The sequence below is a fragment of the Seriola dumerili genome, unplaced genomic scaffold (assembly GCF_002260705.1).
Source record: "Seriola dumerili isolate Sdu_G_001 unplaced genomic scaffold, Sdu_1.0 BDQW01000538.1, whole genome shotgun sequence".
Taxonomy (NCBI): Eukaryota; Metazoa; Chordata; class Actinopteri; order Carangiformes; family Carangidae; genus Seriola; species Seriola dumerili.
The window spans coordinates 1,213,292-1,228,334 of NW_019174793.1; the positions used below are offsets into that span (position 1 = coordinate 1,213,292).

Genomic DNA, 15,043 nt, shown 5'->3' on the forward strand with positions numbered 1-15,043 from the left:
GAAAAAACAAAACAGAAATAACAGAAATAAAATTATTTTAAAAAAAAAAGCAAAAAAACATCTGAATTAGGAGAAGACAGTAGAATTATTCCATCTTCTCTTGATTCGTCTGCTCCTGGTCGTGGGAGTAGCAGCATTTTTCTCCATTTGTACATGTTCCCTGAAAACAGACAACAATAAGATGATAATAACAACAACAACAACAACAACAACGGGCCAGGTGACTCCGACGTTGTATTACAACGTCTAAAAGCAGCCAAACGGTTCATTTTGGCTGCGTTCAGTTCATCTGGCAGGAAACCAGCAGAGAGTGGCGACCTGCCAAAGCAGCTGACGGAGACGACTAATTCAGCAGAATGTGCTGGAGTTTCTTTTTCCCCACCCGGGACATGAGGACTTATAACAGGTGTAATCAATAATGAAGTAACGGTCGTCCTCTACTTCTGTGGGACTGAAAGTTTCTCGTGAAGAACATGACGCTGCTGAAACGACCCTCACCTGCACGAACTCAATCCGCTGCACTACTTTTACTTTTCTCTTCTCAGAACAAAATTAAAAATGCAAAACCTGCAGCCAATTCATTCTTTTTCTGATCCAGATGAACGATCACGATCCTTGTATCACAAGAAATAAACTCAATAATATCTGGAATTTACAGGGATAGAACACTAACACGGACACCAGGGAACTTTTTATGTGGCATCAGGTCCTGCAGCATGTGAAACAACCACTCATCCGAGCAACTCTTCTGAACTTTGTGTGTGTGTGTGTGTGTGTGTGTGTGTGTGTGTGTGTGTGTGTGTGTGTGTGTGTGTGTGTGTGTGTGTGTAGTTGAAGACCTGAGGTAGAGAGCGGTTCTCAAGAAACATAAAAAGAGAAAGACTGAAACAACAGCTGGTGTCTGTGAAAAGGTGGGTGTTTTCCAGGAGAAAACATCTTTTCTAAAGAAACAAGTTAGGTTGTTAACAATCACCTCTGCTGCTGCAGCAGCAGCTGCCACCACCGATGAACCAAGTTCCACCGACTGAAACTTTATTAGGAGGAAACCAAACAGCAAAAGACATCTCTCACTCTCACTCTCACTCTCACAGACAGACAGACAGACAGACAGACAGACAGACAGACAGACAGACAGACAGACAGACAGACAGACAGACAGACAGACCTGCTTTTTGTGACTGACAGATGATGAACACCGTCACAGTGATGAGCAGTTTGTCCACACATGTAAGAAGGTGAGTGAGTTTACAGTTGAAATTCGTGTTCATCCTCCTTGTTTCAAAGAAATTTTAAAATCTTTCCTGTAAACCAACTTTTTTTTTTCTTTCATGACATGTTAGATATATTTGGATCCTAATGCTCTTCATCTCATGATTCTAAGATTTGTTTTTTTAAACCAGTCAGCAGCTTCTCCTGTCTGTAGGTGAACTGACCTGTCTGAACTTCTTGCAGGGGAAGTTTTTTAGCTGAGAAGAGTCTGTGATCTGGTTCTTCCTCTTGTTCTGGCACTTCTTCCTCTTGTCCTGCAGGCTGGTAGTGATGCCACCGCTGGAGGAGAGGAGAGGAGGAGGAGCAGGAGAGAACGTAAGGTTAACAGATGGAGGAAGAGCAGAGGCGGAGGAGAGAGAGACTGGCAGGAAAGACAACAAGATGAAGGTAGGAAGTAGATCACGATGAGCAAAACCAAGAAGATGGAGAAGCATTCACATCTTCATTCAATAAGTAGTTGAAGGTGTTTACAAGCCCCCAAAGAAGCTATTAAAATATCTTTGAATTAAATTTTACCTGCACTCAGGTTCATAAAAGTATACATCTAAACATCTGACTTCAGTTGATGAAGTAAGTAAATGCAAAGAAAAGTCTCCTGATCAAAGTTGAAGTCACTCTTTAACACATTTTAAAAATGTGTCGACCCTCTTCAAAAGTGTGATAGCTTCTTGTGTGTCCTGCTGTGTTGGTTACCTGGCTTTGGCGCGAGCTTTGGGTCCCCAGAAGGCCTGAGGATTCTCCTGGAACCGGGTCAGGTGGCGTTTGCGTGACTGGGGGTTGGCGTCCTCCCTCACAGTGAAACAGGCTTCTTGGCTACAAACACACAGACGCACAATCCCGTACGAGGATGTCACAGGTTTGTCTCGACATTGCGCTTTTATTAAACAAATCACATCCAGCGTCACTGACTCTGCGGGTCCACTGAGCCGTCGCTGATGAGTTCGGGTGTAGGGTGCGGTCTCACCTGGGCTCAGTGGAGAGGATCTTAAAGGCGGGGCTGGTCTGAGACAGCTTCTCCCTCTTCACAGGATTAGCCTTCTCCTGTGGCACACCACCAGTCAAATACACAGGTGTAAATAAAGAGTGATTCTCAACAATAAGGCACATCACACAGCGCTCAATCAGTGATGTTTACCCAGCATCGCATGATGTCCCAGATGGCTGCAGGGGGAGCGTCTGTCTTGATTGCGTTCTTACGGGCGTGAGAGAGGGAAACCCTGTGGCCAGCATGAAGAAGCGCAGACCTGCAGACAGAGAGAGAGAGAGAGAGAGAGAGAGAGAGAGACAGAGAGAGAGAGAGAGAGAGAGAATCAGCTGATTCAGTGTGAGACTAATGTATGCTAGTAGCATATTTACAAATATCTCTCAAAGACAAGACAAAGCTTTTCTGAGGAGAAATAAAACTAACTACAGTATTTATAATGTCAACATGAAATCATGAGTTAACTAGGATCACCTCCTCGCGGTTGTCTGCCTCCGCCACTCAGACTAGTTTCAGGTTACATCCCTGTTTATCCAGAGTCAGATAAAACATGAACTATCCCGTGTGACATTTTGTCATAATTCCTGTGTGAAGTCTCGAGTAATGGCTAAAAATTGTTTTGTGAGGTCACACTGACCTTGACCTTTGAGCACTAAAGTCTAATCAGTTCGTCCTTGAGTCCAAGTGAACGTTTGTGCCAAATTTGAAGAAGTTACTGAGATATCCTGCCCAAAGATTAGGACCCCCCCCCCGTTGATATATGGATATTATTTATTTATTTTTCTTTTGATTGCCTCGTCTTTATGCACCATGTTCACGTCTATGCCAGAACCAGTAACTGTACCACCAACCCTGTATTAATGTCATTTAAATTCAATAAAAATTTAAATAAACAAAAAAAGAAAAAAGAAAAAGAAGAAAATACGTGTGCAGCTTTAAACATGTTGCATAATCCAGGCTGTTTTATCTGGGTTAGCTCACTGCTTCACCTCCTAACACTTATCCATTCATGTTGTTTATTTATAGTAAGTGGTTTGAGCAGAGTTCTTTATTTCTCTCACGTTTTCCGGCTACAGTCACAGTCCAACAACACTGTGGTTCTTATCTGTGCTGGTGTTTAATTTAACCGACGACTCCAACAAACAATACAACCACAGAACAGACTGTGTCCATGTGTATCACAGCTTGTTATAATGTTCCAATGTCAAAAATACCAATATAACACACTGTGTATTTATTGCTGGGTGCGTGTGTGTGTGTGTGTTTACCTTAACTGGAGCAGGGGTGGAGTACTGCAGTGTATCGTGCTGCTCAGACTGTCCACAGTGTAATAAAGAGGCACATCCTCCAACTCCTGAAATAAGCAGCACATCAGAAGTGATGACAACAGGAAGCAGGTTGTCAATCATGTAGGTCATTATCAAACCTTTTTTCATGCTACATTTGCTACATAGCCAACGTTAGCATTAGCAGCTGTTTACTCACCAGTCTAGAAGAAAAGTTGCGTGTTCACTGAGCGCTGTCTCCAGTGGTGGAAAGCAACCCTCTTGTTTGGCTTCTATTTCTATCACTTCTTTTCTTCTACTGAAGTTAGCATGCTAACCAGCTAAACCCTGACCTAGCCGCATTGTCTCATCACTTTCCGATACCGAGTCACTGTAGCGTCCCTCAAGAAGCAGCTGCTCAGAGGACTTATTATAACCTCTTGTCTTGTAAACGCAATGATGGCTGAAACTCTTGGCAGGACTGGTAAGTAAACAGCTAGTAAATTTACAATTTACAAATATCTCCAAATATGTTTTCCACACAATGTAAAGTCACCTGATACAACCGGCTGCGTCTACGCGACAATACCAAAAGATGACATCAGGTCCCTTTATGAGAGTGTGTATAAAAGGTAAGTGAATACCTCGGTCACCATGCTGAGCATGCCCTCGATGCGTTTGGATGTTCCAAATCGGGATGGATTCCCCGACACAGCAGACAAAACCTTTTGGACAAACGCCAAGTCATGGATTGGCTCCGCCCAGACAGGTCCACCCAGCTACAGAACAGACAGACACAGGCTTCAAGCTCGTGTACTGTGTGCATGTGTGTTTGTAGAGTAATAACTACTAATAGGCACAGAGGTTTTGGCACTGTTCACACCAGGAAATAAAAGACTGTGAGAGAAACTTTCTGTGAGAAAAAAACATAAAATCAAGGTATAAATAATGAATTTAGATCCACTAAGAAAATTTAAAAGCTCCATATTTTACACTTTCCCTGTATTTTATTTGAAGCGTTGATCCATAAAAAGATATAATTGTGGTTTTAAGAACCAAAAACCATCTGAGTGGAGTTTTACATCTCTCTCAGGCTTCTCTCTGGAGCTCTAGTAACAACAGGTCGGTGAGCCAATCAGAGGAGAGGAGGCTCTGATCCTCTCCTCTGATTGGCTGACTGTTTTTCTTAGTGATCAGATAAAATATAGCAAATTTCAGGTAAACACTCAGGGAAACCAAATCCTGTGAGCCTGGATGGTGGGTCCAGGTGGGCGGGGCTTGGGGCATGGCTGAGTGAGGTGACTGCTTTGTGGTGACATCACAAAGTTACAGAGGCCCTTACGACTTGCTTTAAGTCACAGTTTCTGAATACAGGCTGTGTGCATTTCTCTGTGGACTGAGCGCTTTGATACTTTCACAGTATTAATAAAGAACCTAGACCTGACCTATAATAAAAAATAAAAAAAACATGGGAAATCTCACCTTATACAACATGGGACCTTTAAAATATTTATATTTACCTACAGAATACATATTAATACAAAACATATCAGAATACCACTGTGTGTCAGTGTGTGTTACCTGATGTCTCTGTCCACAGTGGTCACACTCTGGTCCAACAGGGGGTCCAGTGGCAGCAGAATACTTCATACTGAAATCACATAATATTCAACATTACCCCACACACACACACACACACACACACACACACACACACACACACACACACACACACCAGGAGCACAAACACCTCTGAAAAAACATATTACCTAGACACTCCTGCACATTCATCCAGTGAAAGCCTCAACAGCTCAAATGTCATTTGTCCAAACAGATGAATCTACAGCTGCTCACCTGGTTACCTGTCCCCACTTTCTATTCTATAGATGTATAAAGAGAAAGAGCTTTCTTTACGCCATCTCAGATCATGTGCCGCCAAGTCTGAGGCATTTTTTTTTTGTTATTTGATTTAATCCCTTCACATGCAAAACATCCTCAGACCCAGTTGTACAGTGTGTGCCGTCTTACTGTTTTCCGTTGCTCGTTCTTCTGCCCATTCTCTGCAAGTGGAAAGCGCCACATCCGACACAGTTGTAGACCAGAGCCTGTTTACTGCAGCACAAGAGGAGAAACGCTCAATGTGAGATTTAAACACTGTGGGTTTTTTTTGTTTGTGTGCCTGTGCAGCTGTTCATATGTGAACAGCACATCCTGTTTGTATGCTATAATGACACACTTTTCCTTATATAATCAACATAATCAAGATTCAGTTTTTATACCTTCACATATTTCTATTTTTTTTTTTTTTTATTTCCTTTTTTCCTTCATCTCACTGAGTCCTCCTGCTGCCATTACTTTTAGTATTTGTTGCTGCAGTGACCCAGTTTCAGGATCATTCATCTTTCATCATATAACACCCTTTGTTAGAAGACAGTACGTGTGTGTGTGTGTGTGTGCGTGAGAGAGAGAGAGAGAGAGAGAGAGAGAGAGCACCTGGCTGAGTTTTTCACTGTAGCCTGTCCCGTGAAGACGCGCACAAAGACTCGTATGTAAAAGTCGACGCTGACGGACAGCAGGGGCTGGATGTATCGCTGGTACACCCCGGCCCTCTGGTCCAAACTGTGGAGGATGGTACGAAGAGCCTGCAGGGAAGAGAGACACACACTAAACTGATACAGTCTTTATCTATGAAATCCTCTCTTTCTTCTACTGAAGCTTGACTCACATCATATCAAGGAATTATTCCAACCAAAAAAAACCAAAAAAACATGATGTATCCTAATTAAAACCAACATCTTCAGTATCCACTAACATTAATGTAGGGTTAGGGTTTTATTTTGTCAATATAGAGCATCTCTGGGGGATAATTTCACCCTCTAGTTATCATGACAGTCGAAGGCAAAAATATTCCTACACCTTAAAATAAATAATAATAAAAAAAGATGAGAGTTTAGTTCATGAAAACTAAACTAAATGAAAAAACTGCAGTTTTCTCAGACTTTCGATCAATAACCAGTATCAGTATTGATTTACAGAGTGAACTTTGCAGGAATGTTTTGGTCCACCGGCCTGTTCTCGATACACCAGTGGCCAAACTATCAGACAGTAAGAGTCACTGCTGTCCTTCTGTTTATCCCCATAAACCACAAGAAAATAAAAAATCACTAAAAGCCACTTTGTGGAATTTGTATGCGATTATTAAAGAGTCTTTATTCTATGAAAAAAGCTGCTGTTTGTTTCTACCACTGGGTGGCGCCAGAGTCAGAAAACTTCAAATTCAACATTGTAGTCCCAAAGACTTTCATGACTTCAGAACCCGTTTCTATTTACTGTCATAATGTCTTCTCCATATGGTTAATTTCATTATTAGTGACAGAGTCCGCCTTCCGACACATAACAGATTCACAGGAATCCAGTGTTAAATCTTCAAATTAAAAGTCTTCACCTAGCAAAACCACAGGGTGGCTTTTACTGTGAAGCTGTCACAGGAAACAGTGTATCTGTCAGCAGGTTAAAGCTGGAGCAGTCATCAGAAATGTGTCTACAACACAAGACAACAATCATTTAACAGGTTTGTGTGTCAGTTTTAAAAAATACTGTGGGAAGTAACAGAACGATAGGGAGCAGCTCAAGGTCATCACACATACACACACACACACACACACACACACACACAGTTCACCGACATGTAGCCTCAGGCCAGACTCCATGACAACACAACATTGTTTGTGTCGGACTCAAACACACACACAAAGGATTAAGACCTTATCAGTGCACACATGGAGACATGTCTGTGCGTGTACTGTATGCGAATTTTTACATTTGTATGTGTGTGTGTGTGTGTGTGTGTGTGTGTGTGTGTGTGTGTGTGTGTGTGTGTGTGTGTGTGTGTGTGTGTGTGTGTGTGTGTGTGTGTGTACTCACCATCTCATGACAGTATTTGGCTTTGATGGAGATTGAACCGTATTTGCTGTAGCAGGTCTCACCGCTGTTTCCTGCCATCACCGCCATGTCTGTACATGTTATACACAACAGACCTGAGAGAGAGAGAAACAGAGAGAGGGAGAGACAGAAGAGGACAAAAAAGAACAAGATATATTTAAAAAAAAAAAAGAAAAAAAGTCCTTTCACAGCTTGGTCAAACAGGACAGTTGCACAACATGGGAGGCGTCGTTCAAAACCAAAGATCCGTCTCTGTTCGGTCTTGTAAACTTTGTCTGAAACACAAACAAGAATTATTCCACAAACAATATGCGACCTTCCTCGGATCCAACCGTCCAACAAGATGGCACATAACCCTGAACATATTTCATGTTTTCATTTGACACCAAAATAAAGAAAATACAACTGGTAATTATTTTTTTTTACCTCCACCATGGAGAGATAACGGGGACAAAAGAGACTAAACCAGTTTGTCTTGGTGGAGAAGAACATCTAATATTTAGAAGCAGTAATTAGAAACTGAGCACAAATATTTTGAATTTCAATATTCAGGAATTCAGACGCCAGTAAACACCACAGCGGCTCTTCTCACATCAAACAACGTGGTTGATAATAATTTAAACCAACAGGACAATGACAAAGTCGTCCATTGTCCTTGGATGGAGCGCTCTCATTTTTCATCAGCATTTATTCTGATTAATCGCAAACAGGGAGAGTCTGCGGTGCTGTGGGACTCTTCTCTTTGCCCCGAGCAATAAACACACAGCGTCACACTGTGATCTAAAGCTTGGTGAGTAACTGTAAATTTCCTCATACCAACACTCAGAAGCACTCAACACCCAGTCTTCTTTCAGTCACACACCTCCGGCTCAACTCACCTTTGTTCTTCATCTCCACTCAAATAATTCAGCTTGAAGGGTGATAAAGAATTATTATTGCGTAGGTGATTTTTTCCATGTAACTCTGAAGGTCACGACTTCAAATTTCTGTTTGAAAGTGTTACTTTATGAGTAAAGAAAATTCTCCTATTTCTTAAACTAAATAAAACTCTGCCGGTGAGAAATGCCTCGTCTCGGAGCTTTAAGCTGGACTGTCGTTCTCAGCTCTTGGAAACATGTGAAAGTGAAATCTGCCTTTTGAAAACATTTAAAGATTTATCATCAGTCATCTTTATTCTAGGGAATACATATACATAAATGGATTTCATACATTTTCAGATGTATCAGCCTTTTATATTCACAAAACAAACCAAAAAAAAAAATATATATATATATATATATATATATATAAAATGAATGGAAACCGCACTGATACTATAAACTGCTTGCTAACAGGAAAACTGATTGACAGACTGAACTACTCACCTCCTTCGCTGACGGCCTGCACAGCAGCATCCAGAAAGGAGGCGGGGCTACCGTAGGGATCCAGATCAATGACGTCATAGCGCTCCTTCTTTCCTCGCATCTCATACATCAGCATACTACAAAAACATTGAGGGTAAAAACAGAAAAGAACAGGAGGTGAAAAGAAATAATTCACATCTATGAAAAGAAACGTTAGATACCAGGAGAGAATAGGAAATTTAAAAACGGAGCAGAGAAGGATGAAGGACAGAGAGGAGCAGAAATGAGACGAGTCAAGGGCAGCTTACAAAGAAGAGCAGATTAATTCAGAGAAGCACGAGGAGGAGAAAGGACTGAAGGGAGGCGTGAGGACGAGCGTGCCAAAGAGAAAAGAGACGACAGTGAAAGAAAAGGGACAAGAGTTCATAAAAGAAAGAGGCGAAGAGACAAGAACGGAAGAGATCAGAGCCGGAGCGGAAGAATGAATAGAACAAGAGGTCAAAGGTGAAGACTGGAGATGAATGAAGATGAGGAGCATCGGATGATTACAGGAGAGGGAGAAACCAACATTCAGCAAATCAGCGAAGCAGATAAATAACCGCGGCGGAGGCGGAGCAGCAGCAAACGAGCACATCCTACCTGGCGTCCCTGCAGCTGGCCTGGAGCAGATGGCCAACTCCGTTGTACTGGGCGTTCCTGGCGATCAGGGCCGCGGCCTTGGTGGAGAAGTCGTTGGCGGTGACGCTCTGCAGGCCCGGGACCTCCAGAGCAAAACGCACCGAGCGCAAACCCGACGCCGCCAGTCCCTCGAGGACACGAAGACCGAGCTGAAAGTGACATGAATGCCAAAACACAACAGACATATTATCACCTTATAAAGCTGATATAGCAAACAGTTGCTTATTTTCACCTCCAGCAGACACAAAACAGCATTATGATTCATTTGGACTCGTGTTTAATGAACGTAATCCCCATGTTCTGATTTTGTCCACTAACTCTTTAGCTGCTAAATGCTCGATGTTCATCTGGTGGGACTGAACCAAAACAGTGAAGTTTCAGAGGAGAGAAAGTTCTGAGCCTCTCTTCTGATTGGCTGACTGTTTTCTGAGTGATCCAATAAAAACACAGCAGATTTCAGGTAAAAACACTCAGAGAAACCAAATCCTGCAAGGTTTGGATGGTGGGTCCCGGTGGGCGGGGCTTGGTGACTGCTTTGTTGTGACATCACAAAGTTCCAGAAGTCCTGACGGCTGGTTTTAAGGCTCAGTTTCTGAATACAGGCTGTGTGCATTTCTCTGTGGACTGAGGCTCTGATACTTTCACAGTATTAATATAGAACCTAGACTTTTTATAATACGGACCTTTAAAGCTGCAGTAACAAAGTCATTTTGTGTGTGTGCCAACTTTATTTGCCAAGTGTTATGTTGTAATATTCTTACTTTTCAGAAGCTGCACATATTCCCACAAGAGCCAAATTCTTTAGAACTAGTCACAGTCCAAAAGTTTTCTCTTTTACCAGTAATCAGCCGAAAGCTAAACTATCCCAGAATAGTACCATAATAACCAGTATTGCCACCTCACTAACCAACTAAGGAGAAGAAACTTTTCTCTCAGGTGTGTTTACCGATCATCGATGACATTATTTCAACCTAACATCCTTCAAAGTTTCATGAAATGATCTAATTACCTCTTTCTACCACTTGGGACCAGCTGAGTGTGAAATTATCCGGAAGCTCTGATCCAAACTGCTCCAGCAGGATCAGTGTGCATATTTTTAGCATGAGAAGCCCCAGTGGAAAACAAACCACTAAATCCTGATACTGCTCTGAACTACAGGGCCAGAGTCAGGGGAGTGCAGCAGGTGGTTCAGCGTCACAAAACTGGATTAATGATTTCTTTTTGGCTGCCTTTAATTTCTTTAGTGTTGAGTTTTGTAGACTGTTTATGTTTATTGTGATCCCCATCAGCTACCACCATCACTGAGATCTTCCACCCTTTGACTCCACACTAGTAAGCTTGTTATGTCAACAATTATATGCTGTGCTGGTATCATTTATATTGTGTATCTTACTTATTGTATAACCTTTATTTAGTGATAGTACTGACAATAACACTTCACTTTCATTACAGCTAGATAAATTACTTTAACACAGAGAAATAATTTGACACATTTCAATTGGAGGAGCTGCACACATATTTTTTAAATGGATTTTTTTTTCCCCCCATTCATGGGGATTTTTCTGGCTGAGATAGACAGAGCAATAAAAATCTGCTCCATGGTCATTACACTGTGAAATCAATCCCACGTACCTCACATTTCTCCCCCACTGTAGCAGTCACAGCTGGCTCCTCTGCTCCGTTTTTCTCCTCCATCTGTGCATCGGCCTCGTTCGTCTCCTCTGCCAGAGAGACCACCACCCTCTCCTTCTCTCCGGGCACCACCACCTTCACCCCCCGCTGAGCCAGCAGATCTCTGGCAAACTCTGTGATCACTGCACATCTGGAGAGGGAAAGAGAGAAAAAGGATTGCTCATACATATAAACATGGACTGTAGGTAGGATAACAGGGTAAAAAAAAAAAAAAAAACAGAGCTTAATAAATATTCATGACATTTGTTTTCCTCCAAACACAACTGGTGATTTAAACCAGCGGTTTAAATTCTTAGGTTATTGTAGAGTGGTCTTGATGTATTACTGGTTCACTGTGACTGAGTGACAAAGATCACACAGTTTAAATTGGGGGAGGCGAAGAAAAATATGTCTGCAGAATCAAAAATATGACATGTGAGACCAAGTCGAAGTGTCTTGTTTTCCCTTAGCAATGAGGGTTGGTGTTCAGTCACGTGAACTGTTTCCTGTTTAGCAGAACATCTCAAAAACTAGCAAACTTTGATGAAAAGTTCTGTGTGGGGAAAACACACAACTTCCTGTTTTTTGGTTCCCATTACGCCACCATGTGGCCACTGGGCTGCTTACATTACTGTGAGGCATGAGGGCTAAATTCATTTTTGTCTGTATTTCCCGCTAAATCTAGTTGCAATTTGTCTATCAGTGTTGCTATGACAACAGGATTTAACTTATCCGATTAACTTAAAATTATGCACAATTCATCCCACCAACCCAAAACCTGACAGGTTTAGAGTTTCACCAACAGTCAGTATGATTGTTCTCCACCACATCTATTTCTGAACATATCGTGATGAAGATTAACACTTTAAAACATTTTCTATTATTAAAGAAAGATTGCGTCACTTTTGGGAGAAGAAATAAAACAATCTCAAATTCAAACTTTAGTTCATGAGCAAACATGCCATTGTTCCTTTCAGTACACTCGGAGGTTTTTGCCACTACAGGCTTAGGTGGTCTGGTAGATGGCTAATGTTAGCTAATGTTAGCATACATATCAAAATATTAGCTGGCTGGTGATATCTCTACTTGTGATTTACCATTTACTATCTCCGTTTTATCAGTGTTCAGCAGAAGTTTCACTTTAAAATAGCACATTTAGAACATTGTTGTACTTTGCAGGGATACGCATAGGGAAAGCATAATGCCGACTGTCCAATGATTGTTTTTTATTGTCTCTACAGTGTACTGTTCCAAACTGATGACCTGCTCTGAACTGATTCACTTCATATTGCATTAATCAGAGGAAACTCATGTCTGTGGTTTAAAGTGGTTTATACATACGTCAAATCTCTGTTAAACTCCTGGACTGGGTTGTAAAACACTTCATTTGCGCTGGGAAACAAGATGGACGCCTTGCCCTCCTTGACCACCGTCTCCCCTGGTAAAAGACCCACAGTAGGCGTCTCCTCCTTGTCACATGCTGTGTCTGTGGGAGCTGAGATCACAACATCTGCTGAAGAGCCAGTAGACGTAGGTGGAGGGTTGGTAGTGGGAACCTCTGAGTCATGGGAGGCTTTTGCGGGCTCCATAGATTTCAGCCCCCTGCTGAGAGTAGCAGCAGCACTGCGTAGCCTCCACCGAAGTGTCTGTCTAGCAGAGAAGGTGCAAGAATGATGCAGGTGACTGGAGATGATGAGGGATAACAGGCGAGCTGGTTTCACCAGCATAAAGGGGCAGTGCCTGGAAAATACAAATAAAACACATGACTGCTGCAAAATGTCCAAAGAAAGAAGCTAAATCTCACCATTAGATCATAAATGTTCATAAAAAAAGCGTGATTCATTCTCTGATGCAAGACTCTGTTTATTCTTTACAGGTCACAAATAAGAGTAACCTTTTATTTGGTTTTATATGACAACAAAAACCATGTTAATTTAGTTCCATTCCCTAATATTTGAGGTCTCATGCTGACAGACTTCAGTTACATTAGTTTGATATTATTTAGCAATGAGCACTCTGAGCAACAGTATTTCAAGGAAGGGATTGTCATGATATGAATATATGGAAGGACATTAGCACGATCACCCAACCTAAAGCTGAAACCACTTGCTGATGGCAAACTCAACAGATGGAGTTTGTCCCGTCACCATGGATCAAAAGCTCAAGAACCCACTCACTAAACTGACACCGTGGCAAGATTGTTTTGTCAACTTCTGATTTCAAGATCAAGAATTGCTTCTTAAGCTCATTATTGGTTAGATCAATTCATCTTTTAGTGTGTAGAGCATCAGAAAACAGCTGACAAATTCCCCATCATCACATTAGTGCCTATGGTGGTGTGTTAGATTGCTTGTTTAGTCGACCAACAGCCAAACCTTCAACACTATAGTTTACAACAAAGAGAAAAGCTTCAAGTCCTCAGAGATAGAAATATAAAGTTTTGTTGACCATTGTTAAGTCCATCGACTAATCAATTAATTAACTAGCCGTTTCAGGACTCGTCAATCCAGGGCTTAAGCAGGATTTGTAAAGGTCTGAGCTGTACCTTTAACTTACCTCCAGCACCTTTAGCTTTTCTTTTTCTCAATTAAACAACACTGAGTCGACACGTCAGTACGGCCGCCATTACAGTGGAGCAAAAAATGTGTCTTACTTTGAGTTAACTCACTAAATGAAGGCAAACTCTGTCATGAAAACTGCCCTCAAACCTGTGCTACTGCTGCACACATCATACCAGGAAAGTTATTAGCATGTTTGCTAGCTAGGCTAAACAGGCGTCGTTTTACGTTTTACCTGCGACAACTGTAACTGTGGCGGACGCTGCTCTTCGACTTCGTCGGAGGTTTTCCTGTAAAAGTGATCCAGGTGGCTGTACAGTGTCTGTTCCCTCGCTGCTCCGGTGTAGACTCTGTTTCCAGTTTGGTTCTCACGTTAGCACATGGGAGCCACCATGTTTGGAGCGTATCTACGGAAGCCTGCGCGGCCAGAAGAGAGCGAGAGCGCGAGAAGCTGCGTGCCCGCTCCCTCCCCCGCTCCCCCGGCAGGGCCGTGTGATGTCAGGGTAACGGTGTAATGTAAGGACAAGAGGGAGAGAGGGTCGATCAGTCAGCCGCTGCACACCCTGGCCTACTTTCCCCCGCAGCGAACATGTGAGGAAACTGGAAAACACATCAGTCCGCTTTCATGAATAATCTAATTTAATCTCACCGTGCCTGGAGTTAGTAATGCATTATAATGAAGAGGCTAAACATAGGCGTATGGATTAACCAGAATATCTCAAACCTATAATGTGAGGAGATAAAAACTGCCTTTGAGAAAATAAGGTCAATCCACGTCAATGCTCACGCAGTGTACAGTAAAGTGAATTTAGGTCGTTATGGCAGGAATGTGATGCTGTTTAAGGACAATAGATGAAATAGATTGGCTGTGTGAATGTGTGATCTCACTTGCACTGATTCTGTTCTGTTCTTCAATGTGCAAAATAAACAAACATTTGTCATATATATTTACATACATATATATTTTTTTTTCTCATTATTCTGATTTTTGGTTTTAGGTCTTACTTCAAAAAAGGGGCCACAATTTATTATTGGCACATGTCAGACCTTCAGAACTACTGAGGCCCTGAAAGCTGCAGAGTTACTGTGTGTTACCAAGTTTGTTAAATTAAAAAAAATCTTTGGGATTATTCACCATTAAGCATCAGCTGACATGATAGGATCCAAAAGCAGGAGCTGCTTCACCTGTCTGGATGAATGAGTCACACAGTCACAATCCTGTTTTAAGAACTCCATATTTCCCTGTTGTGCTTGTATGTTGCATGTTCCTGAAATAATACTGTATATCAAAGCAAATTAGCACACGTTAAACCTTTGGCCATAGTAACTCTACAC

At 41.9% G+C, this 15,043-nt stretch overlaps 1 protein-coding gene across 3 annotated transcripts; it reads right to left on the reverse strand.

The window, feature by feature from the left end:
• Positions 1-42: 42 nt before the first annotated feature.
• trmt1 (tRNA methyltransferase 1) lies at positions 43-14,107 on the reverse strand. 3 transcript variants are annotated; one of them, XM_022764437.1, is made up of 16 exons: positions 13,944-14,107; positions 12,492-12,796; positions 11,112-11,301; positions 9,441-9,628; positions 8,823-8,938; positions 7,441-7,553; positions 6,010-6,158; positions 5,545-5,628; positions 5,098-5,167; positions 4,161-4,295; positions 3,520-3,605; positions 2,405-2,513; positions 2,234-2,310; positions 1,963-2,082; positions 1,434-1,548; positions 43-160 (listed from the first exon to the last, which is right to left on the reverse strand). In XM_022764437.1, exons 2-16 carry the CDS (start codon positions 12,737-12,739, stop codon positions 86-88), a joined length of 1,875 nt encoding a protein of 624 aa, XP_022620158.1. In that variant the 5' UTR covers positions 12,740-12,796; positions 13,944-14,107; the 3' UTR covers positions 43-85. The 3 variants fall into 3 exon arrangements, with proteins under 3 accessions (XP_022620158.1, XP_022620157.1, XP_022620156.1); XM_022764436.1 differs by having other exon boundaries at positions 12,492-12,800; XM_022764435.1 differs by having other exon boundaries at positions 12,492-12,890.
• Positions 14,108-15,043: the final 936 nt, after the last annotated feature.

Bases quoted from the DNA above. Each gene is read 5' to 3' on its own strand.
- trmt1 (XM_022764435.1), bottom strand. From the start codon at position 12,877: ATGCTGGTGAAACCAGCTCGCCTGTTATCCCTCATCATCTCCAGTCAC. The intron at 3,606-4,160 runs GTATTCACTTAC...TGCTTATTTCAG, and splicing joins TGCTCAGCATGGTGACCGAG to GAGTTGGAGGATGTGCCTCT. The intron at 1,549-1,962 runs GTAACCAACACA...CCTCTCCTCCAG, and splicing joins AAAGCTCGCGCCAAAGCCAG to CGGTGGCATCACTACCAGCC.